At 42.9% G+C, this 23,052-nt stretch overlaps 1 protein-coding gene across 2 annotated transcripts in view; it reads left to right on the forward strand.

Moving 5' to 3' along the window:
• Positions 1 to 23,052, forward strand: part of SWAP70 (switching B cell complex subunit SWAP70) — a gene marked incomplete at both ends in the record, with an annotated part of 72,699 nt that overhangs the window by 25,290 nt on the left and 24,357 nt on the right. The window contains 2 exons of one of the 2 annotated variants that reach the window (XM_080700782.1): positions 978 to 1,118; positions 13,674 to 13,847. In XM_080700782.1, the coding sequence (XP_080556908.1) occupies positions 978 to 1,118; positions 13,674 to 13,847 (315 nt within the window). The remainder of the gene's footprint in view (positions 1 to 977; positions 1,119 to 13,673; positions 13,848 to 23,052) is intronic. The other variant, XM_080700783.1, reaches the window with a different exon arrangement.

The raw sequence follows: 23,052 nt of genomic DNA on the forward strand, positions 1-23,052 counted from the left end.
CAGTCATAGAATTCTATTTTGTGTGTGTGTGTGGCATTGGGGATTGAGCCTAGGGGTATTCTACCTTCAAGCTGTACTCTCCCAAGTACTGGGATTCCTAGTTTGATGAGAGTCTGAGCCTCTCCTTGAACCTGTGATCCTCCTGTTCCAGCCTCCCAAGTACTGGAATTACAAAGCATGTGCCACCACACCTGGCTATAATAATAGAATTTTAAAGATTTTTGGACACTTAGCTACTACAAATTAATATTTGTTACATTTGTAAATTAATCTGGTCCTTTCTAATTGGACAGATGAAAAAATGTAGGCCCAGAGGGGTTGTGATTTGCCGCGGTCCAGCCACCTTGTCCAGAATGCCTGGATGTGGCTGTCCAGTACCATGGTCTTTCTCTGAGCAAACTCTAATCGGCTGACCCTGCTTTGCTTTGGGAAAAGTTTAATTTTGAACATATACTCCCTGTCCCTTTCTTTCTATTTTTTGGTATTGGGAATTGAACCCAAGGGTGTTCTACCACTGAGCTATACTCCCAGCCCTATTTTATTTTTATTTTGAAACTAGGTTGATGAGAGTCTCACTATTTGCTGAGGCTGCTCTTGAACCTGTGATCCTCCTGTCTCAGCCTCCCAAGTACTGGGATTACAGATGAACGCCACCATGCCCCGCCCTCCCATCCCTTTCTTTCCAGTGTGGACCAGTTTATAAAAGGCTTCAAGGAGTATTCTGCTCACAGCCTTGCATGGAACCTGGCTCATGGTAAACATGTAATAAAGACTTGCTTGAAGTGAACCAAATTGGAGAGGAAACAAGACAGATTTATGGGTGATAAGAAGGGAGTGGCTGCTCAGCAGTGCTCCCCCATATTTGCTCATTAGTCTCCATCTTTCTCTCCAGGGCAGGGAGCTGGGTGTTGCGTTCCCAGGTGAAGGTGTTGCCTGCTTGTTAGTGGGTGCCTTTAATCTACTTTTTCCCCCCATAGGTCCTTTCCCATAACCTGTGCACGGTGCTGAAGGTTCCACACGACCCTGTTGCCCTTGAAGAGCACTTCAGGGATGACGATGAAGGGCCCGTCTCCAATCAAGGCTACATGCCCTATTTGAACAAGTTCATTTTGGAAAAGGTATGATTCTAACCTTTTCTTGCTTACAGCTTTGCTTAATTTGCCAAGGGCCCTTGAACCCCTCGTTGGCTAGTTCACTAGGGAGCCGAGCTCTGAGGCATCCAGAAAATTTTCTACCTCAGTTTGCTCTTTGAAGTGAAGAGCTGTGTTTTGTGTTAATCTGTACCTGTCTTCTCTCAAGGTCTTTATTTATTTTGAAAAATAAAGTTCTCTCTATATGGGAATGGTGGTTGTTGTTTTGTACTTGGGGTTGAATCCAAGTACAAAACTACCCTTGAACTGCAACCCCAGCCCTTTTTGTTTTATAAATTTTGAAACAGAGTCTCACTAAGCTGCTGAGGGTCTTACTTACTTAGTTAACTTAGTTACTTACTAAGTTAACTGAGGCTTCACTTCAACCTGTGGTCCTTCCGTCTCAGCCTTCCGAGTACTGGGATTATAGGTGTGTGCCATGGTGCTTGGCTAGCATGGTTGTTAAAGCATGGGTGTGGCGGGGTATCTTTAGTATATAGATATTATACAGCAAACTCTTCATCCCAGACTTTTAAAGGTACTACTTGTGTGAATCCTCTGGATTATGTTCCGAGTAAGGATGGTATAAAACCGTATCATGTTTGGAAGATAAGTATAACTTCTTGACATTTAATTTCATGGTTAGTTTTCCCCTTGGCTTGGATCATTACAAATTTGAACATAAAAATGTTGAATTTTAAAAACTTTAAATCAGTTGGGCAAGGTGGCTCATGCTCGTAACACCAATTCTTGGGAGGCTGAGACAGGGAGATTGAAGGTTCACTGCAGGGTCTCACTAAGCTGCAGAAGGCCTCACTAAGTAGCTGAGGCTGTCTGTGAATCTGCGATCCTTCTGTCTCAGCCTTCCAAGTAATGGGATTATAACTGTGTGCCGCCATGCCTGGCTTTTTTTTCTTTTTCGCTCTGGAGTTGGAGCCCAGGGGCATTCTACCTCTGAGCTAATGCCCCCAGCCCTATTTTTTATTCTTTATTTTGAAACATGGTCTCACTGAGTTGCAAAGGCCTCACTAAGTAGCTGAGGCTTTCTACAAACCGTGATCTGCCTGTCTCAGCCTCTCAAATGCTGGGATTACAAGTATGTACCACCATGCCTGGCTTCCAGCTTTGATTTTTTATTTTGAAGCAGGGTCTTGCTAAGTTGCTGGTCTCAAACCTACAGTCCTCCTGTCAGCCTCCCAATTACTGGGATTATAGGCATACACCACTGCATCTATCCTATTACCATTTATTTGTGAATATTTTAAATCTCCTTTTAGCAATTTTTAAGTATTTAATACATTGTCATTAATTGTCACTGTGTTGTACAGTCATGCTTTAATTAGGAAAAAGAAACCACATAATTAATATGAAATTTGATTAAATCTACAAAAACTGAATGTTGTCTGATTTCACTTATATGTGTCTCAAATAGGCCAATAAAAAGAGGTAAAGTAGCCTGGAAGTTTTCAGGGGCTGTGGGGAAGTAGGAATGGTAAATGACTACTAATGGGCTTGATGTAAATGTTCTAGCAGTGATGATGGTTGTAAAGCTTTGTGAGTATATCCTAAACCCTACTCAGTTACACACATTAAAGGGGTGAATTTTATGGCATGTAAATTATATCTTCTTGTGTGTGTGAGATTGAACTCAGGAGCATTCTACCTCTGGGCTATGCCCTAAACCCATTGTATTTTTCACTTGGAAATAGGATCTCACTAAGTTGCAGGGAGCCTCACTAAGTATCTGAGGCTGGCCGTGAACTGCAGTCCTCCTGTCTCAGCCTCCCAAGTACTAGGATTTTAAGAGTGCACCACCATGCTTGGCTGTGAATTGTATCTTGATAACAGAAACCGAATTAAATTCTACATAAATGAATGTGTGAAGTCTCACAACTCGGAAGTGTTTTATTTTTGCTTCTGTTTCATTCATTGATTTGGTAGTTTACTAGTGTTCTCCAGTTGGATTATAAGTAAATGTTTCTTATTCTCAGCAAATATTGATGATACTTACAGACAGTAAATATTGACGATACTTATAGACAGTAAGCAAAGCTGCACCTGTTAGAACACTGCAGAGCCTACTGGGAAGTTCCCAGAAGCCTCAGAGTGCTTTGTTTTTTCAGTACTAGAATTTGTGTGTGTGTGGGACCAGTGGGGAGGGAGAAGTCATGGCTTAACCAACATCTTGAAGCACTGTGCCCTACGGCTGCATCTTGTTCCCCTTATTGGAATTGTTTTTTTTTTTTTTTTAAAGAACCTCTCCAATTTTAAGTTTTAAAATGTTCTTTGAGTATTTTGGTATTTTAAAGTTTTGTAACTGAAGGAGAAAATATAGCAGCCTCTAAAAAGTCCAAAATGAGTCCCTGAATTTGGAGAAAAATTATTCACGGAGCCAGTGATGAAACAGTGAGGCCTTGTTTATTGCTGCGAGCCACCTGGAGTGGAGCAGCGCCAGTGCTGCCGTCCAAGTGAAGCCGCGGGGTTTCCGTGGTGTGGTTTTACACTGAGCAAAGATTAGCGCCTTGTTTTGAAATTTGGTTGGAAAAAGAATACCAACAGTGACTGAGGAATGTTGACATGAAACTTAGTGCTTGCAATTTGTTATGCAAAGAAAACATGAAAAAATGGTTCAACATTTTCAAAGTATTTCGTACATACATATGACCTCATTTGATCCTCGTGTTAGTCCTGTGAGGCAGCACTGGAGTATGGAGTGGCCCCTTCTAAGTCAGGAGGAGTCAGAGCCAAAGGTGGCCCAGCTCATAACAGGTAGGTAGGCTTCCAACCTAAACCATGTAACCCCTCCCTCCGTCCCCCTCTCCCTCTCTGCCACAGTGCTGGGGATTGATCCAAGGGCTTTGCACATTCTGGGCAAGCGTGCTTCCACAGAGCTCCATCCCCAGATCTTTTACTGCATTCTTTAGGAATTAATCACTCCCTTTCAGAATTATTATGTCTTTTTTTGTTTCTAGTTATTTAGATACATTGGGGAGGATTTTTGTTATTGTTGTGTTTTGTAGTACTGGGAATTTAACTCAGGGGTGTTCTACCTTTGAGCTATACCCCCTGCCATCATTTTATTTTTTATTTCAAAACAGGGTCTTGTTAAGTTGCTGAGGCTGGCCTGAATCTGTGATCTTCCTGTCTAAATCTCCCAAAAACTGGGATTACGGGTGTGTACCACCACCATACCTGGCCAAATGGGAAATACTTATTGAAAGCAGGGTGGAAATTTTCATGCACATGCCTGGAATCCTATTACTTGAGGCTGAGACAAGAGGATTGCAGGTTCCAGGACAGCCTCAGAAACTTAGTAAGACCCTGTTTCAAAAGCTAAAAATAAAAAAGGATGAGGTGTAGCTCAGAGATAGAATGCCCCTGGGTTCCATCCCCAATTAAAAAAAAAAAAAAGCAAAACACCATTCTGATAATCTCAGACTCTCTCAGCATCCCTCTGGTTCTCTCTAAAGTGTTTAAAGTGATTCTTTTCTCCTAATTAGGGTCTGGTATTCCTCATTGTCAAGTTGTTTTGTTTGTCCCGAGATTGTTTTAGAGGCCTTCTGTCTTTGCCTGGGATAATTATTCTGGAGGGGTTGGGACTAGGACATAAATTATATTGAAACTCACTTTTTGAACCCAAGAGTAATTTTTACATTTGGTTTCTATGTTTATTTCATAATCACCATTCTTCTTGTTCTTCCCATTGAAAGAATATTTTCTTTTTGCTTTCTTGAGACTACAAGTGATTATGTCTGTTCTTTTACCAAATATCTTGCCTCCTTTGCATGTTAACTTTATTTCTTAAATTCCTTGTTCAGTAAGAGAATGGAATTCCATAAACATATAGGAAGAAATTTGTGAGTTTCTTTCCTTTTATTTTGAGAGACACCTTTCCTGAATTATCTGACTATGAATAATTGAAGTAGTAAATTAATATTTCTTGACTATTTGGTTCCAAGGAGCTACATAAAAAACTAGCTCTGCTTCAGTGTGTTTCTGAGGCAGTGTAATTCTTTCATGAGACTTAGTGGCTGATTAGGCTTACTGGTCCAAGGCATTGTTAGTAAGTATTAAGGCTTGGTCTGGCTGTGTGATTAAAACCAGTAATCTGCTGGCAGTATACCAAATTCAAATTGAAGACTCATTCTTCCCAACAGAATCATTTTCTGTTATTGTTTTTGGAAGATACACACACTGAGAGGAAAACATTTCAGCTTAATATGTTGTCTCCTCCGGAGTCTAGCAGCCTCTGTGGTCTGTTGTTCTAGTCTGACATTTAGCCTTTTTCCCTTCGGTGTGTGAACTTTATTACCATGTTTGGTACTCATGTGACAATTATTTTTCTTGCATAAAATGGTGGTTTAAGTTTCTTACGTTGAATAACAATGCCTTCCACTCTCAGAGCTTTTTTTTTTTTTTTCTTTCAAGTACAGGGGATTGAATCCAAGGACATTCTACCTCTGAGCTACAACTCCAGCCCTTTTTCTTTTTTATTTGAAAACAGGGCCTTGCTAAGTTGCTGTAGCTGGCCTTGAACCTGCCATCCTCCTGTCGCAGCCTTCCCAGTACTGGGATACAGGTGTGCACCACCATACCTGGCTTCTCACAGCAGCTGTACTGTGTCCCTTTTGCCTCGAAGACAGAGGGGTACTGCTCTTAACCCTCACCCCCCTGCTTTGGCACATTCTGTCTTACTGTCCTTAGGCTGTTGTAAACCCCTCCCCCCCAATGACTGGCTTTCACTACGTTGCTCAAGCTGGCCTTGAACTCAGGGTCCTGCCTCAAACTCCTGAGTAGCTGGGACTAAAAGTGTCCTGAAAGTTGTATGTTTTAATTTGGCAAGTTGACCAAGGTCAACTTGCTATATTTTCATTATATATATGTGTATGAAACAGTAGAGAACCAGACACTTCTGAGAGCTGAGAGCTGTGGATGACTGTGTGGCTGGTAACACATTGACTAACAACATAAATGTCAGTGGTGTAAAGACATATGGATGGATTTATTTATTTATTTATTTTACTGTACTAGGGATCAAATCCAGGGGCATTCTGCCTCCAAGCTATCCCCAGTCCTATTTTTCATTCTTTATTTTGAAACAGAGTCTCACTAAGTCAGAGGGCCTTACTATGTCGCTGAGGCTGGCCAAGAACCTGTGATCCTCCTGTGTCGGCCTCCCAAGTACTGGGATTATAAACGTGCACCACCACGCCTGGCTCAAGGAATAGGGTTTTTAAAAATAACATTTTTATTGACATATAATTCTCAATACTATATAATTCCATATGATTTATGTATTTAACATATATTACTTAGTTGTTTGTAATAGTCATTATTTTGTGTGACCATCACCATAGTCAGTTTTAGAAATTATTTTTTTGATACTGGGGATTGAACCCAGAGGAATTTTATCTCTGAGTTACACCCTCAGCCCTATTTATATATATAAATATTATATATTTTTATTATATTTATCATATATTTATATTTAATATATAATATATTTATATATTTTATATTTATAAATATATATATTTATACATATTATATATTTATTATATATATATTTTTGGTGGTACTGGGGTTCCTAGAGACCCTTCTACCTCCGGGCTACACTCCCAGACTTATTTTAATTTTTTAATTTGGAAACAGGGTCTCTTAAGACAGCGCGGCTGGCTTTGAACCTGCGCGATCCTCCTGTCTCCGCCTCCCAAGCGCGGGGATTACAAACGTGCGCCACCACGCCCGGCTTATTTTATATTTTGAAACAGAATTTCACTAAGTTGCCAAAGGCCTCACTAAGTTGCTGAGTCTGACCATGAACCTGTCATCCTCCTGCCTCCCAAGTACAGGGATTACAAGTGTGTGCTACCACGCTCGGCTACTTTTCAAATATTTTTACCAATTCCTCCCCAAAAGATCCCATACCCACTAGTAGTTATACTCGTCTCTCCCACAGCCCTGGGCAAGCACTGGTCTCCTTTCTGTCTATGGATTTGTCTGTTGTGGACTCCTATAGTGTGCAGCCCTTTGGGTCTGGCTTCTTTTGCTTATCATATGTTCAAGGCTCATCTCTGTTGTAGCATGTAACAGTGTTTCATTCCTTTTTATGGCTAAATAACAGTCTATTGTGAACATGACACTGTCTGTTTACATGTTCATCAACTGATGGGCATTCAGGCCGCTTCACCCCAGTGGCCTCCTCTCTGCTCCTCTGATTCCCAAGGCCCTTTCTGCCTCAGCCTTCAGACATGCTGCCTCCTCTGCTCTAAGGCTCCCTCCACCCATAAAGTACAGCCAGTTCTTGTCCATCCTCTGGTCTTGGTGTGATGGTCCTTTCCATAGGGAGGTTTTCTCAGATATAGCTCGCAGCCTCGTGCAGCGCCCTGATGGCGTCGCCCCGTGTTTTTCCTCAGAGACTCACCTAGTGCTCTCAGCACGCAGGTACTGGGTTGCTGCCGTATTGTTTGTTGTTGGGTTCGTCCTCCGGAGTGTAGACTTTGTGACGGAGAGGGCTTGCCGCTGTTGTCCAGTCTTAGCACAGTGACTGGTCCCGGGGAAACTTGCATGACTACTGAAATGAGCAAATGAACCGACCTGCTTCCAAGGCAGACAGTGCATTCAGTGTGAATAAAATACGGCGTTTTCTATCAAAGAATTCTTGGTGTTGGGTGAGCTGCAGTAAATACAGAAGTGGACTCGGCGAGAGTTGGAGGTCAGAAATGTATGTGTGGCTGTGTCAAGAGCCTTCCCCTTTTCCCTTCTCCATTTTCTTGGCTCTTGTGCTTTTGCTCTAAGAAACCAGTATTTTTTCCATTGACATATAATTCACACAGCACAAGACTTACTATTTTGTTTGGCTTTTGCAGTGCTGAGGATCTACCCCGTGGCCTTTTGCATGCCAGGCAAGTGCTCTACCATTGAGCTCCATCCCCAGCCCAAATTCACCATTTCAAAGCCTACAATTCAGTAGTTGTTAGTACTTTCACCATATGGTACAGTCATTGCTCCTATTTGGTTGCATCATCCCCCAAATAACTTTCATACCTACGAGTAGTCTCAGTTGTCGATCTCCCCAGGCCCCTGGCAACCACCAGTCTACTTTTTAACTCCATGGGCTTGCTGTTCTGAGGGTTCCCTTAGTAGAAGCACATAGTATGTGGCCTTTGTGTCTCACCTCCTTCATGTAGCATGTTTTCAAGGTGCATCCATGTTGTAGCATGTGTCAGTACTTCATTTATTACTATCACTGTCCTGGTGGATGTACAGACCTATTATCCTTAAGCCTTTATTTATTTATTTATTTAGTACTGGTGGTGGAACCCAGGGGCTTTCTGCCTCTGGGCTATACTCCTAGACCTATTTTATATTTTATTTGGAAACAGGGTCTCACTAAGTTGCTGAGAACCTCACTGGGTAGCTGGGAGCTTCACTGAGTAGCTGGGGCTGGCTTTGAACCTGTGCAATCCTCCTGTCTCAGCCTCCCAAGTGCTGGGATTACAAGCATGCGCCACCACACCTGGCTTGATCTACCATTATTCCTGCACCCATATCAACCCATCTTGGCTCCTCAGAGTTCCTCACACATGGACACACAGCTACCACCATGCCTTTGCTCGTGCCTTTTCTTTTATTTCTTTCTTTCCTTTATATTTTTATTATTATTATTTTTGGAGTGGTACTTGGAGTGGAACCTAGGGGCATTCTACTTCTGAACTACACCCCCAGCCCTATTTATTTATTTATTTATTTATTTTCCAGTACTGGGGATGGAACCCAGGGACACTCTACCTCCAAGCTACACTCCAGCCTTATTTTTTATTCTTCATTTTGAAACAGGGCCTCACTGAGTTGCAGAGGGCCTCACTAAGTAGCTGAGGCTGTCTGCAAACCATGATCCTCCTATCTCAGCCTCCTGAATGCTGGGATTACAAGCGTGCGCCACCGCAGCTGGTGTGCTGGTGCTTTTCCCTCTCTTGTCCTTTGCGATGCCTTTCCTTTTAGTCATCAATATGCTTTTAAGCCCACCTCAAATACCATCTTTTATACAGAGTTCTAACATGGGCCCTATATGATGTGCTTGTTTTCTATTCTAAAACCCTTCACTGGTGCTTTCCGCTACGCCATTTCTCAAGTCCTTTTGCCCTTTACAATTTGGTCTTTGCTTTTGCAGCCATATATCTAGCCACTCCTCCTCAGGAACCCCAGCGTTGACCACATAATCCACATAGAATCACTTCTTGTTCTTCGGAGCAGGAGATGTGCTTTTGTGCACATGTCATTTCCCCTGTGCGGCACGATCTTCCACTTAGTGATTTTGCAGGGTGTGGGCAGAGCTGGTGGTATTGGCCTTCGGAACTAGTTCTGCACAGATGTCCTCATCACATAGACCGTCTCCCTCTACTGAGTTATACCGCAGTTTGGCTCAGTGGAAACAACTGCCATTAGAGCTTTGGTTGGAATTCTGGTTTTGACATTTACTAGCCATATGAAGTTAATAAAACTATTCCATTTTTCCAAATTTCTCTGTCCTGATCTGTAAAATAAGGGTGATATGTACTGTTATAGACAAATACAAAGATTAAGTGAAAACCTGCATATAAGTCTTCAATAAATGGTGTTAGGGTAAATAAATAAATAAATGAACAAAGCAGCAGCAGGAACTGACCACAGGAACTCCATGGAATCATTTGCTAGGGACGTGGGGAGTAGTACAGAAGGAGGCAAGGTGCTGCAGGCAGAGAACAGGATCCCTTCCTACCCCTAGGGGACTGGTTTGTTAGAGGTCAAGAGAAACTTTAAGCCAGGCATGGTGGCGCCCTCTTGTAATCCCAGCATTTGGGAGGCCGAGATGGGAGGATCACACTTCAAAGACAGCCTTAGTTACTTAGTAAGGCCCTTTGCAACTCAGTGAGACCCTGTTTCAAAATAAAGAATAAAAAAATAGGGCTGGGGGTGTTGCTCGGAGGTAGAATGCCCCTGGGTTCCACCCCCAGTACCTCAAAACAAAACAAAACAAAACAAAAAAACAGAGAGAGAAACTTTGCTCTCTACAGTCAGCCAGTGACTTCTTCCTTACAGCACACACAACACCTTGTTCCTAATTCTCTAGAAAAAGAAATGCTTTGCTCATGTTATCCTGCTGCTTCCTCCAGGACATCTTCCAGATTGTCCCAGAATATGGCTCCAAAAATGATGGCCAGGGCTATATGCAGCAGTAGAGACAGAGTTCTGGCTGCTGCTGCTTTTCTTTTTTTCTTTTTCTCTTTCTTTTTTTGCGGTACTGGGGATGGAACCCAAGGGCATTCTACCTCCGAGCTATACCCACAGCTCTATTTTTTATTTTTTATTTTTGAAGCAGGGTCTCATTGAGCTGCAGAGGGCCTCACTAAGTAGCTGAGGCTGGCTGTGAACTGCGATCCTCCTGTCTCAGCCTCCCGAATGCTGGGATTACAAGCGTGCGCCACCACTCCTGGCTTGAGTTCTGGTTCTTAAAGTGAATGACCAGTCTCCTCAGGGTCTGGCCTCCACCTGTCTTTCTGGCCACACCATAGGTTCTGTGCAGTGGACATTTGCCTCTTTTGGTTTCCCAGGCATTTGAATTGATGGAGAACAGGACTGGTCTCACCGAGAGAAACCAGAGTTCAAACTCTCATTTTCCATGCCCCTTGGCAGCTGGAGCACAGGCATGTGGCCCAGGCTTGACGAGATGCCCTGTGGCAAGTGGCACGAAAGATCAAGGACAGGGCAGTGGTGGCGCCCTCCTGTTGCGTTGGCAGTGGGTCCCTACCACACTGTCCCTGTGAGTCATTTTGGTACAGGTCTAATTTCAGCACCTTGATATTCCAGCTCTTATGTTTTGTAAGGCTATCCATTGTGTTTTCAATACATCTCTTTTCTGTTTAAAGGAACCCAAGATGGTTTCTGTTCCCAGTACTTCTGAGGAACCTTGATAAAACCTGTTCTCTAGCACTAAGAGCCCCATTCACATTAAACTTCTACAGTCCTTCTAAACTGACCCTGGAGTCTCCACCTCTGGGCTTTCTCACATTCTCTTCTACTACTTGGAGCACCCTTTATTTATTTGGCAAGGGAGATTGAAATCAGGGGTATTCTACCTCTGAGCAATATGCCCAACCTTTTTTATTTTTTATTTTGAAACAGGGTCTTGATAAGTTGCTGAGGTCAGCCTCACACCTGTGGTCTTCCTGCCTCGGCACACGCACTGGGATTCCAGGTGTGCCTCACCTCGCCAGCCCATTCTTGATCTGTGTGACTCGTGAAGGTCCTTGAGGACCCAGCTCTGTTGTCACAGCACACAATCAATACAGTCTCCCTCGTACCTTAAGACTGAATCAGACCCTCAATATACCCACAAATTCTTTGTTTATCTCTATGATAGTACTTGTCACACTACATTATAGTTGTCTTTGACATTCCTTGGAGACAGAGGCTAGTATTATGTTGGGTATCTTTGCACTGTCATTGGCAATTAATAATTGCTGTTTAAATTTTGCTTTTGCCAGACGTGGTGGCGCACGCTTGTAATCCCCACGCTTGGGAGGCAGAGACAGGAGGATCGCGCAGGTTTGAAGCCAGCTGGGCGCGCTGGCTTAGGAGACCCTGTTTCCAAATAAAAATGTAAAAGTAGGTCTGGGAGTGTAGCCTGGAGGTAGAAGGGCATCCAGGAACCCCAGTACCACCAAAAAATAAAAAATAAAAAAATAAATAAATATTGCTTGAGTAAAGGAAAATTCTATTTGCATTGTACACTGTTTTATTATAATTTACCTATTTGCGTATGTATTTCCTAATAAATTGTGAACATTTTAAGGGCACAGACCCAGCTGTTTGCCTTCGTATCCTTAATTTATAGTGCAGTATTTGGCTTATAGTACAGGGTGAGGGAATATTGTATGGCAAGCTATCTTTTTAGAATTTCAGTTAAACCGCTTTTCCCAGAAGAGGTATGTTCTTTGACCTATATGTATAAACAAGGATACAAGGATAAGGTTTCTTTTTTTTTTTTCTTTTTGGCGGTACTGGGGTTCCTGGAAGCCCTTCTACCTCCGGGCTACACTCCCAGACCTATCTTTTTATATTTTTATTTGGAAACAGGGTCTCCTAAGCCAGTGCGCGCGGCTGGCTTCGAACCTGCGCGATCCTCCTGTCTCTGCCTCCCAAGCGCGGGGATTACAAGCGTGCGCCACCACGCCCGGCGAGGTTTCTTTATTTAAATTTTTTTTTTTTTTTTTTTGGTACTGAGGATGGAACCCAGGAGCATTCTACCTCTGAGCTATACCCCCAGCCCTATTTTCTTTTTTATTCTTTAGTTTGAGACAGGGTCTCACCAAGTTGTGGAGGGCCTCACTAAGTAGCTGAGGCTGTCCGTGAACTATGATCCTCCTGTCTCAACCTCCCAAATGCTGGGATTACAAGCGTGCGCCACCATGCCCGGCAGGATGCGGTTTCAGGTGTGGCTTATTGAATAATTGACATTTTTAGTTTCTTCTTTGTATTAGGGTTGGTAGTGTATTATGAAAGCTAAGGTGACACATGAAGAAATAACTATTTGACAGGTGAGTAACTGTGCCCAGTGGGCAATGTGGATGGATAAGTGCTTCAGTGTCAGGATAAATTTAATGCTTTTAGTTGAGCCATTGAAAATGTAGTACCTTAAGCTGGGCGTGGTGGCGCACGCTTGTAATCCCAGAATTTGGGAGGCTGAGACCCGAGGATTGCGGTTCGCGGACAGCCTCAGCTACTTAGTGAGGCCCTCTGCAACTTAGTGAGACCCGGTTTCAAAATAAAGAATAAAAAATAGGGCAGGAGGTGTAGCTCGGAGGTTGAATGCCCCTGGGTTCCACCCCCAGACTCGCAAAAAAAAAAAAAAAAAAAAAAGAAAATGTAGTACCTTAGGCCGGGCATGGTGGCACACGCTTGTAATCCCCGCGCTTGGGAGGCGGAGACAGGAGGATCACGCAGATTCCAAGCCAGCCGCGCTGGCTTAAGAGACCCTGTTTCCAAATATAAAAAAGTATAAAATAGGTCTGGGAGTGTAGCCCGGAGGTAGAAGGGCTTCCAGGAACCCCAGTACCACAAAAAAAAAAAAAAGAAAGAAAAGAAAATGTAGTACCTAGAACCTGGGGGTGGTGGCTCACACTTGTAATCCCCGTGCTTGGGAGGCTGAGACAGAAGGATCACAGGTTCAGAGCCAACCTCAGCTACTTAGTGGGGCTCTCAGCAACTTAGTGAGACCCTGTTTCCAAATAAAATATAAAATGGGTCTGGGAGTATAGTTCTGAGGTAGAAAGCCTCTGGGTTCCACCCTCAGTACCACAAAAAAAAAAAAAAAAAAAAAAAAAAAGAAAGAAAAAAGAAATATAGTACCTAGATCAAATGTGAGCTTGTGGCTCCTGGGTACTGGTTAATTGGATTGGTTAATATGGAAGCCTGAAGGAGGCTTTCTCTTTCTTTTCTACTTGGCTTTTATATTCCTTCTTTTGAACTGGTTCATTGGGGGTTTTTCTTATTCCTTTTTAGGTCCAAGACAACTTTGACAAGATTGAATTCAATAGAATGTGTTGGACTCTCTGTGTCAAGAAAAACCTCACAAAGAGTCCCCTTCTCATTACCGAAGAAGATGCATTTAACGTATGGGTTATTTTCAACTTTTTATCTGAGGACAAGTATCCGTTAATTATCGTGCCAGAAGAGGTAAGGTGTGGCTTTGGGGAGGCTTTATGTGGCCAGCTGAGCCCCCAATAGCTCTCTGACTCGGAAGTATTTGTGTTTGCAGTGTGGTATGGAAGGAGCCTTGACTAAGGTTTTGAATCGGAGGGAAAACATTCTTGCATCCAGAAAAGCCCCAAACTCAGTGAGCTGGATGTGTAATCCCCACAGCGCATGATTCTTCCTCTCTAAGTTGTGATTATAGGTGAATTTGTCCTCGTGCCTAAAGAGTCTTTGTTTAGTACAAGTCATCACACAAATTTCTGTCTAAACGCATATTGACAGACTGTAAAACTTGGCTGAGTGGTGATATGTGGGAAACAAAATAGGTCCAGTGTGTTCTCATGGCTCTTTAATGTGAGTTAATAATATTCTTGCTTTGAAGTCTAGGATGATGACTTTTTACTCTTTTCAGAGTAAGTGGAAAACGACATTGGCTTATTTTGTTCAGGGTTATTTCCCTGAGCTCCCAAAGGGAAGAAAAATAGAAGTAAGGTGTATGCGTTGCCTTACTGCCCACAAATTTAGACATGTCATTTATGCTCATTACAATAGAAAATTTGGGAAAGACTGATCATGTGCAAAATTAAAATCAGCTTTAGTGCTGCCACTTTATTTATTTTTTTTATTTTTTGGTGGTGGGATTCCTGGAAGTCCTTCTACCTCTGGGCTACACTCCCAGACCTCTTTTTACATTTTTATTTGGAAACAGGGTCTCTTAAGCCAGCGCGCGCGGCTGGCTTCGAACCTGTGCGATCCTCCTGTCTCTGCCTCCCAAGCGCGGGGATTACAAGCGTGCGCCACCACGCCTAGCATAGTGCTGCCACTTTAAAAGAAAAGTCATCTGTAGTCCCTTAGCTGTGGAAAAATTACCTAACCTCTTGAGTCTTAATTTTCTTATTTGTGAAATAAGCTAATAACAGTGTTTGTACTAAGCATTGTGAGGTTCTGCACTTGATGGACTTAGCTCAGTGCTGGCATGTAATGCACACTCACCAAGGGTGTTGAGTCCTCTGAGTACTGCACGCGATTTTGCACACTCACACGCTTGCTCCCTCAAGAGAAGTTTCTAGCCAACTGTGGTGGCACACATCTGTCATCCCAGTACTTGGGAGGCCGACACAGGAGGATTGTAAGTTTGTAGTCAGCCTCAACTACTTAGTGAGACCCTCTGTAACTTAGTGAAACCCTGTTTTAAAATTAAAAATAAAAAATTGGGCTGGAGTATAGTTCGGAGGTAGAATGCCCCTGGGCTCAATCCCCAATTCCACCAAAAAAAAAAAAAAAAAAAAAAAAAAAAAAAAAAGCCTATAAATGGAATTCTGAATCCCAAACAACAAACACTTTGAAGATGTTAGAGGAGCAAGGCAAAGCTGCCCTTCAGAAAGGCGGTGCCAGTTACACATTGAAAGCCGTGGCTGAGGGCACCTGCTTTTTATCTACCCTGCCAATACAGTCTCGTCTGTGTTAAATGTTTTATTTTAGCTGAGTATGGTGGCTCATGCTTGTAATCCCAGTAATATAAAAGTTTCATTTTTCATTGTAGGGAAATTATTAAGATGTGTTTAAAAGTTCACACTGTGATATTTATTGAAAACCAGCAAATCTCTCTTTTTTTTTTTTGGTGGTATTAGAAATTGAGCCTAGGGTTATTTTATCTCCAAGCTATACCCTCAGCACTATTTTATTTATTTATTTATTTTTATTTTTTGTGGGTCAGTGGATGGAACCCAGGGGCATTCGACCTCCGAGCTACACCCTCTACCAAATTTTTAATTCTTTATATTGAAACCGGGTCTCACTGAGTTGCGGAGGGCCTCACTAAGTAGCTGAGGCTGTCTGCAAACTGTGATCCTCCAGTCTCAGCCTCCCGAATGCTGGGATTACAACCTATTTTATTTTTATTTAGAAATAGGATTTTGCGCCGGGCGTGGTGGGGCACGCTTGTAATCCCCGCGCTTGGGAGGCTGAGATAGGAGGATCGCATGGGTTCGAAGCCAGCCTCAGCTACTCAGTGAGGCTTTCAGCAACTTAGTGAGACCCTGTTTCCAAATAAAATATAAAAAAGGTCTGGGAGTATAGCCCGGAGGTAGAAAGCCTCTGGGTTCCACCCTCAGTACCACAAAAAAAAAAAAAAAAAAAAAAAGAAATAGGATTTTGCTAGGTTGATAGGCGTCCACTATGTGCTGTGATTATCCTGAAACCTGTGAACCTTCCGTCTCAGCCTCCTAAGTACTGGGATCACAAGTATGAACCACCATGCCTGGCCTCAGCAAACCTTTTCTTACTGCCAGTAGTAAGTGAAGCCCGGGAGAATGCAGAGTGGAAATGATTGCTTCCTGTCTTCAAGGAATATCAGTCAGTTGAGGAGAAACATAAGTCAAGTGTGATATAAAAAGCAAATCAGACCTCGGGTTACAGAAGCAAACACAGTGTGAATACAGAGAAGAGAAAGCTTTTTCCAGTCTGGGGGAAGTAAGGGGTAAGGGAAATGTGTTTGAAAGAAAGGCAGTATAATGTAGTGGTTCAAAGCCATCTCTCAGACTTTTTTAGTCATGGGTCACACCATAAATACACGAAACTTTGTAGGATTCTGGGCTCCTTGTGCCTTCAGAACTGCTCACTGCTCCTCTTAAAGCACGAAAGCGTCACAGGCAGTATGTGACTATGTTTCAATAAAATTTTCATTTATAAGTCAGGTATGGGGGCCCACGCTTGCAATCTCAGCATTTGGGAGGCTGAGTCAGGAGGATCGGGTTTGGGGTCAGCCTTAGCTACTTAGGCCCTTTGTAATTCAGTGAGACCCTGTTTCAAAATAAAGAATAAAAAATAGGGCTAGGGTGTAGCTTGGAGTTAGAATGCCCCTGGGTTTAATCCCCAGTACCACACACACACACACACACACACACACACACACACACACACACACAAATCATGTATAGATAGTTGAAATTTCATGGTTCACGAAATACTGTTTTGATTTTTTTTCTCCCAACCAGTTAGTATTGGGGTCCAGCCCTAGCAGGGGCCGGGGGTCCTTTGTTGGTGAGGGAAGAGTCAGGTCCTGAAGAGAAGACTCTGACACACAGACCAGATGCAAGCTTCTCCCACTTTATTCAGGATTTGTTACAATCTTTATACTTTCTTTCTTGGCAGGGTAGACAAACCACAGTCAGGCAAGCAGAGAACTTCAAGGACAGAAAAAGTCTTTAACAGACTTCAGGACAGGGTGCCAGACATTTAATGAATCATAGAAAGTATGCTTTGTCTCATCACAAGGCCAGCTTGAACTTAATCTTATATGTTGGCCCAAACTAAGGTCAGCTTGAACTTAATCTTTGGCCCAAACTTTATTCTTGGGAAAAAAAGATCTTTGCTTACTCAGTCTCTCACATGTCGCTGCCTATCTATTTTAGTTATAATGCATATACATAAAATTCCAATTATACATATTAATTCAAATAATTTTAAAATAATTCTTTTGAAGGGGGAAGGGCTAGTTTTTCTCGTGGGGAACTCCAGCCTTTGCGTGTCCCCTGGCCGAGCTTTTGCTCAAGGCCTGCACCAGATGCTGTAGCAAGTTAGAAAATATAAAAAAATTCTCAGATCATAGGTGTATCAAGACAGATGAGGGGCCAGACTTGTTTGTGCCTGTGCTTTGTTTGTGATTTGTATTTTCACAGGGGTGGGCTCTGGAGTCAGCCTTCCTGGGTCTGGATTCTGGCTCCATGGGTGTTCACTGGCTCCGTGGCCTTGGGCAGTTTCCTCACCTCTAAATTAGGGCTGGTGCTAAAATCTTCCTGCTAGTGTTCTTATAAAGATTGAATGAGAGAATGAATGCCTGGTCCTTAGAAAGCGGTTATTTTTAAGGGTTAACTACTGCATTTGAGAGAAAAGAACTTGTACCAGGCTTTAAAGGATGGGAAGGATTTTGTTTAATGGAGAAGGAAGGAGAAAAGAAATCTGGATGGAAGAGGTAGTTGTAGTTACATGGGGTAGGAAAGCAAAGACCACGTCTGAAGTGAGGGAGGTGTCCAGTTTACTGAATGTTCTTACTTGGAAATAGCGACCTTGGCTGACATAAGCCAAAAAGGATTTTTTTTTTTTTTTTTTTTTTTTTTTGCTGTCTATGAAACCCAGGGGACCTTTTACCTCCAGGGATATTCCCAGTCCCATTTAACTAAATTAATTAACTAATTTATTTATTGGTACTGGAGATCGAACTCAGAGGCATTCTAACGAGTTATTCTCCGAGTTATACCCCCAACCTGATTTTATTTCTTATTTGGAAACAGGGTCTTACTAAGTTGTGGAGGGCCTCGCTAAGTTGCTGGCTTCAAACCTTCAATCCTCCTGTTTCAGGCTCCCAAGTACTGAGATTACAAGCATGCACCACCACACCTGGCTCCTCCAACTTTTAAAGGACGCTGTGGGTAGCTAATATAATCATCAGGATGGCTGAAAAACCAGGTGTGGAGGCTGTGCAGCCTGGTCTACACTGGTCACTCCTATGAAGAGCTACAGGAAAGTGGCTGTAGCCACCCAAGGGTAGTTACTGTTCTGGAACAGTGGAACACCTCAGGCCCCTGTGGGTGCTGCTAAGGAACTCAGAGCCCTTGCTACCAAGGGAAGTTCTCCAGGGTGTCCATGTCTCAGCTCACAGTCAGGGAATGGTGTGTCCAGTTGGCACGGCCCAGGTGCAGTACCATGTACTAGTGCACAGGAGGAATGAAGAGGGTTTGTATAGCCTGACTTGGTGCTGCACCCCTGTACTTTTATTACTTGGAAGCCTAAGACAGGAGGATCTCAGGTTCAAGGCCAGCCTTGGCAATTTAGCAAGTTTTTTTTTTTTTTTTTTTTTTGGTGGTACTGGGGATGGAACCCTTCTACCCCTCTGGGCTACTCTCCCAGACCTATAATATATATATGTATATACGTATACGTGTGTGTGTGTGTGTGTGTGTGTGTGTGTGTGTGTATTTTGTTTGTTTTTTGTTTGTTTTTGGTGGTACTGGAGTTCCTGGAAACCCTTCTACCTCCGGGTTACACTCCGAGACCTATTTTATATATATATATTTTATTTGGAAACAGGGTCTCTTAAGCCAGTGAGGGCTGGCTTCGAACCTACGTGATCCTCCTGTCTCCACTTCCCAAGCACAGGGATTAAAAGTGTGCACCACCAAGAATGTTTTTTTGTTTTTTTTTTGTTTTTTTTTTGTTTTTTGGTGGTAGTGGGGGTGGGACCCAGGGGCCTTCTCTGGGTTACACTCCCAGACCTATTTTATATTTTTATTTACAAACTGGGTCTCTTAAGCCAGCAAGGCTGGCTTCAAACCTGCGTGATCTTACTGTCTTTACCTCCCAAGCGCGGGGATTACAAGTGTGCGCCACCACACCTGGCAGCAAGAATGTTTTAAAATAAAAAATAAAAAGGGCTGGAAATTTAGCTGAGAGGTAGAATCCCCTGGGTTCAAACATTAGTACCAAGAAAAAAGTGGTGGTGGTGGGGAAAGGTTTGTGTTTCCAATTTCTACATTGGGAGGGAGGGAATTTGCAGATACAAGAAAGGGGTTTAGAGTTGGGCCTGGTGACATGCACCTTTAGTGGCAGTACTTGGGAAGCTGAGACAGGATTGCAGGTTTGAGGCCAGCACACACTAACTTTGTGGGATTCAGTTTCAAATAAAAAACAGAGTAAGGCTGAATGCCCCTGGGTTTGAATGGTGAATGCCCGGGCCTCTGTGTAATCTCCTGTAATGGACAATACTTGTTCTATAGTCTTACGATGGAAAACTGCTGTTGATTAGAAGTCTCTCACATAGAATGACTCAGAGTCAGATATGATAATGTGGAGAAAATCATTATATTTAATATTTGGTGTTTGAGGTGACTGGAGAGGAGATTCTGTGAATCTCCTGTCCTCTTGCAGCCAGTACTTTTCTTTTATAGAAGGTTTAAACAGGTATCATAAAAGATTAAACACAGGATCCAGCAAGTTGTCAGGGGTCAAGATAAGAAAAGACAGCAGGACAGTCATGGGACAGGCCTGGAGGAGGGAAGGGCCAAGCTTTACTGGTAGGTGGGGAAGGCATCAGAATTCACACTCCCATCAGTTCCATCAGGTCCCTTGGAGTCTGTCTGCTTTCAGTCACATTGCACCCAGTACTCCGAGTACTCTGTCTGAGCCCGACCAAGATGTTAATCCCAGTGTGTGGTTCTAAGATGGCTCCCAGCAAGCTCTAGTAACCCCCCCCCCACACACACACACACACATGGAGTTAGATGCTGGGCAGTTGTAAAAGGATGTCATAGGACCTTTCTAACTAGAACATGATGGCTGTGAGGAAGAGTGGTGGTGGAGGAGGATGGAGAGTCTTGACTTTTTCCTGTGGGCAGTGGGAAGCTGTGAGCCATGGACTCCTGAGCAGGAGGGCATAGATACAATATGGAGAGATAGGAAGCCGGGAAAGGTGGAGTGGCCTGGAGACAGTAGTGTGGTGGTATCCGTGAAAATGGAGAAGGCGAGCTGGGAGAGTCTAGGGGTCACAGGACCAAATGCGTAGTGCTTGGTGGTGGGGAGGTAGAGACAGGTGTCAGGCCTGGATAGTAAAATCATGGTCTTTGATGTCAGACTGCTTTAAAAAACCTACTTTACCACTTAATGGCCAAGTCACAAATTGCTCGATCTATCTGGGTTTTTACATCGGTAAAATGGGGATAATTGATTTCTTCACTGTACTTTTGAGAAGACTGAAAAAAATCAACATGTATGTGTGAAACATTTAATATAGTCCCTGGACCCATGATAAATGTGTACTAAACGGTAGTGTGTGTGTGTGTGTGTGTGTGTGTGTGTGTGTGTGTGAATGCCAGGATGATGAACACACTGGGCCTTGCATGATGATGAGGGTGGTGCATTTGGCATTTTAGGTGTAATGTCCTTTTGTGCTGTCCTGTAATCTGTTGGAAGTGCACAGCTGGAGCTTGTGAGAGGTGGAGACCACGTGGGTCAGATCAGGGAGGAAGAGACTGGAGTTGTGAGAGCCAAGGGCAGAACCTTGGGCCTGTTTCAATAGTAGGAGGAGGAAGGGGATTTGGTAAAGGAAGCTGAGTTGATCGGGCTGTGAGATAGGCGAAAAACTAGGAGAGAGTTGTTAAGGGCACCAACGAAACAAAGTTTTAAAAAGCAGAAAGGTGGTTATTGGCATTAGGTGCTACAAAAAAAAATACTGTGAAGAAGTTGCCCTTAGCCGGGCAGGGTGGCTCACGCTTGTAACCCCAGTACTTGGGAAGCTGACACAGGAGGATTGGAAGGCAGTTTCACTGTAGTGAGGGAACGGTCTGTTGGTGTTAAAATAACAGTAATGGTACATTAATTTTAGTGTACATAGATTTAATGAGGAATAGAAAAATAAAACATGCTACAGAATATTTGTCCAAGGAAATTGTCTAGCTTAAATAGAAGAGAATGGAATGACAGATGTAGAAAAAGATAAGTTGGCAGTAATTTCTAAACTTGGCTGTTGCTTGGAAGAACTATACAAAGATTTTCAGTATCATGTTTTAAGACATTTTGTAGTCAAACCCAGTGGTCTAAATTTATTTGTGTTTTGTTTTGTTTTTTTTTTGGAATTAGAAGTGGAATGAGTCTCTTATCCTTGACATTTGTTTTTTTCTGTCAACAAAATATCTACAGTGGGTTTGAAATTGACCTTGTCCTGATTTCAGAGTTAGAAATTAGTGCCTAAGAAGATTGACTTTTCTTAATGTGGCAGTGCTCGCCTGATGTGGGGGCCTGTCAAAGGCTTTTAGTTTTCAATGTAGCACCAGCTCTTTGACTCTGCCTAAGAAACTTGAGCTTTCTGCTGTGCTTGGCCTGAAGAACAGGACTATGTGGGCCTTGAAGTGCACGTGACTCTGTCCTTTCTGCAGCCCAGAGCCCAGCCCAGACTCTTGAGCTTTCGCTCCCCTTCTCTGCTCTCTTCAGATGAGATTAACAGCTGGGCTTGGTGGCGCATGCTTATAATTCCAGTACTTGGGAGGCAGAGACAAGAGGATCTCAGGTTCAAAGACAGCCTTAGCAATTTAGTGAGACCCTTTGTAACTCAGTGAGACCCTATTTCAAAATAAAAAATAAAGCCAGGCGTGGTAGCATACGCCTATAATCCCAGTACTTGGGAGGCTGAGACAGAAGGATTGCAGGTTAGTGTCCAGCCTCAGTTACTTAGTGAAGCCCTCCACAACTTAGTGATTTTTTTTCTTTACCTTCAGTTAATATTATATAAGATATGGCCATTGTGTATAACATAAGTGGATAGATAATGTTTGCTTCTTTATTTATTTTTGGTGGTACTGGGGTTCCTGGAAACCCTTTTACCCTCTGGGCTTCACTTCCAGACCTATTTTATATTTTTATTTGGAAACAGGCTCTTAAGCCAGTGAGGCTGGCTTTGAACCTGCGATCCTCCTGTCTCCTCCTCCCAAGCGTGGGGATTACAAGCATGCGCCACCACGCCCAGTTACAATGTTTGCATTTGCTTCAGTTTTCCGTTGCCCACGGTGTCAAGAATATTAAATATTTAAACCACTTAGTGAGGTTAAGATGTTTCTATCACATAGATATCAAGAAATAACATGTTCCCGTTTAAGTGGGTTGTGTAATTTTCTCCATTGATATGCCTGGAAATGTGTGTCTGTGAAGTATAGCTTTACCAAGTGTTCATTTCCAACAGAACCAAGAACAAAACAGCACGTGTCTGTTATGGACTTATTTAGAAGAATTACCTCAGTAATGAAAAATTAAACCTGAAGTAGTTTTAAGAGACCCTAAATAAAATAAACCCTAGGTTGTCCTTAAGCCAGTAAACGTCCCTTTTAGCAGTGACAGGGAAAGAACTTTTAATAGCCAGAATGTTTTAAGCTGTAGGCTGAGAAAATCACATGCAGCTTGAAAGTTTATCCATTGTTATTTTTGGTGAAGCTTGCTTAGAAGGAGGAAGTAAGCTGCTTCCTGAAATTGAATGAGCTCTTGAACTGACGCAGCCACTGGGACTCACACGGCAGCACGTGATTTAGCATTACTTAGTATAATGGAATAGTTGAGAATGGGAATGCTCGCCTCTTCTGAGTCCACCACCGAGAATCTAAAGATCCTTAAGTTATCTGGTCATGAGAAGTACGTGGCTGCATTA

The sequence above is a fragment of the Muscardinus avellanarius genome, assembly GCF_963383645.1.
Source record: "Muscardinus avellanarius genome assembly, chromosome: 1".
NCBI lineage: Eukaryota > Metazoa > Chordata > Mammalia > Rodentia > Gliridae > Muscardinus > Muscardinus avellanarius.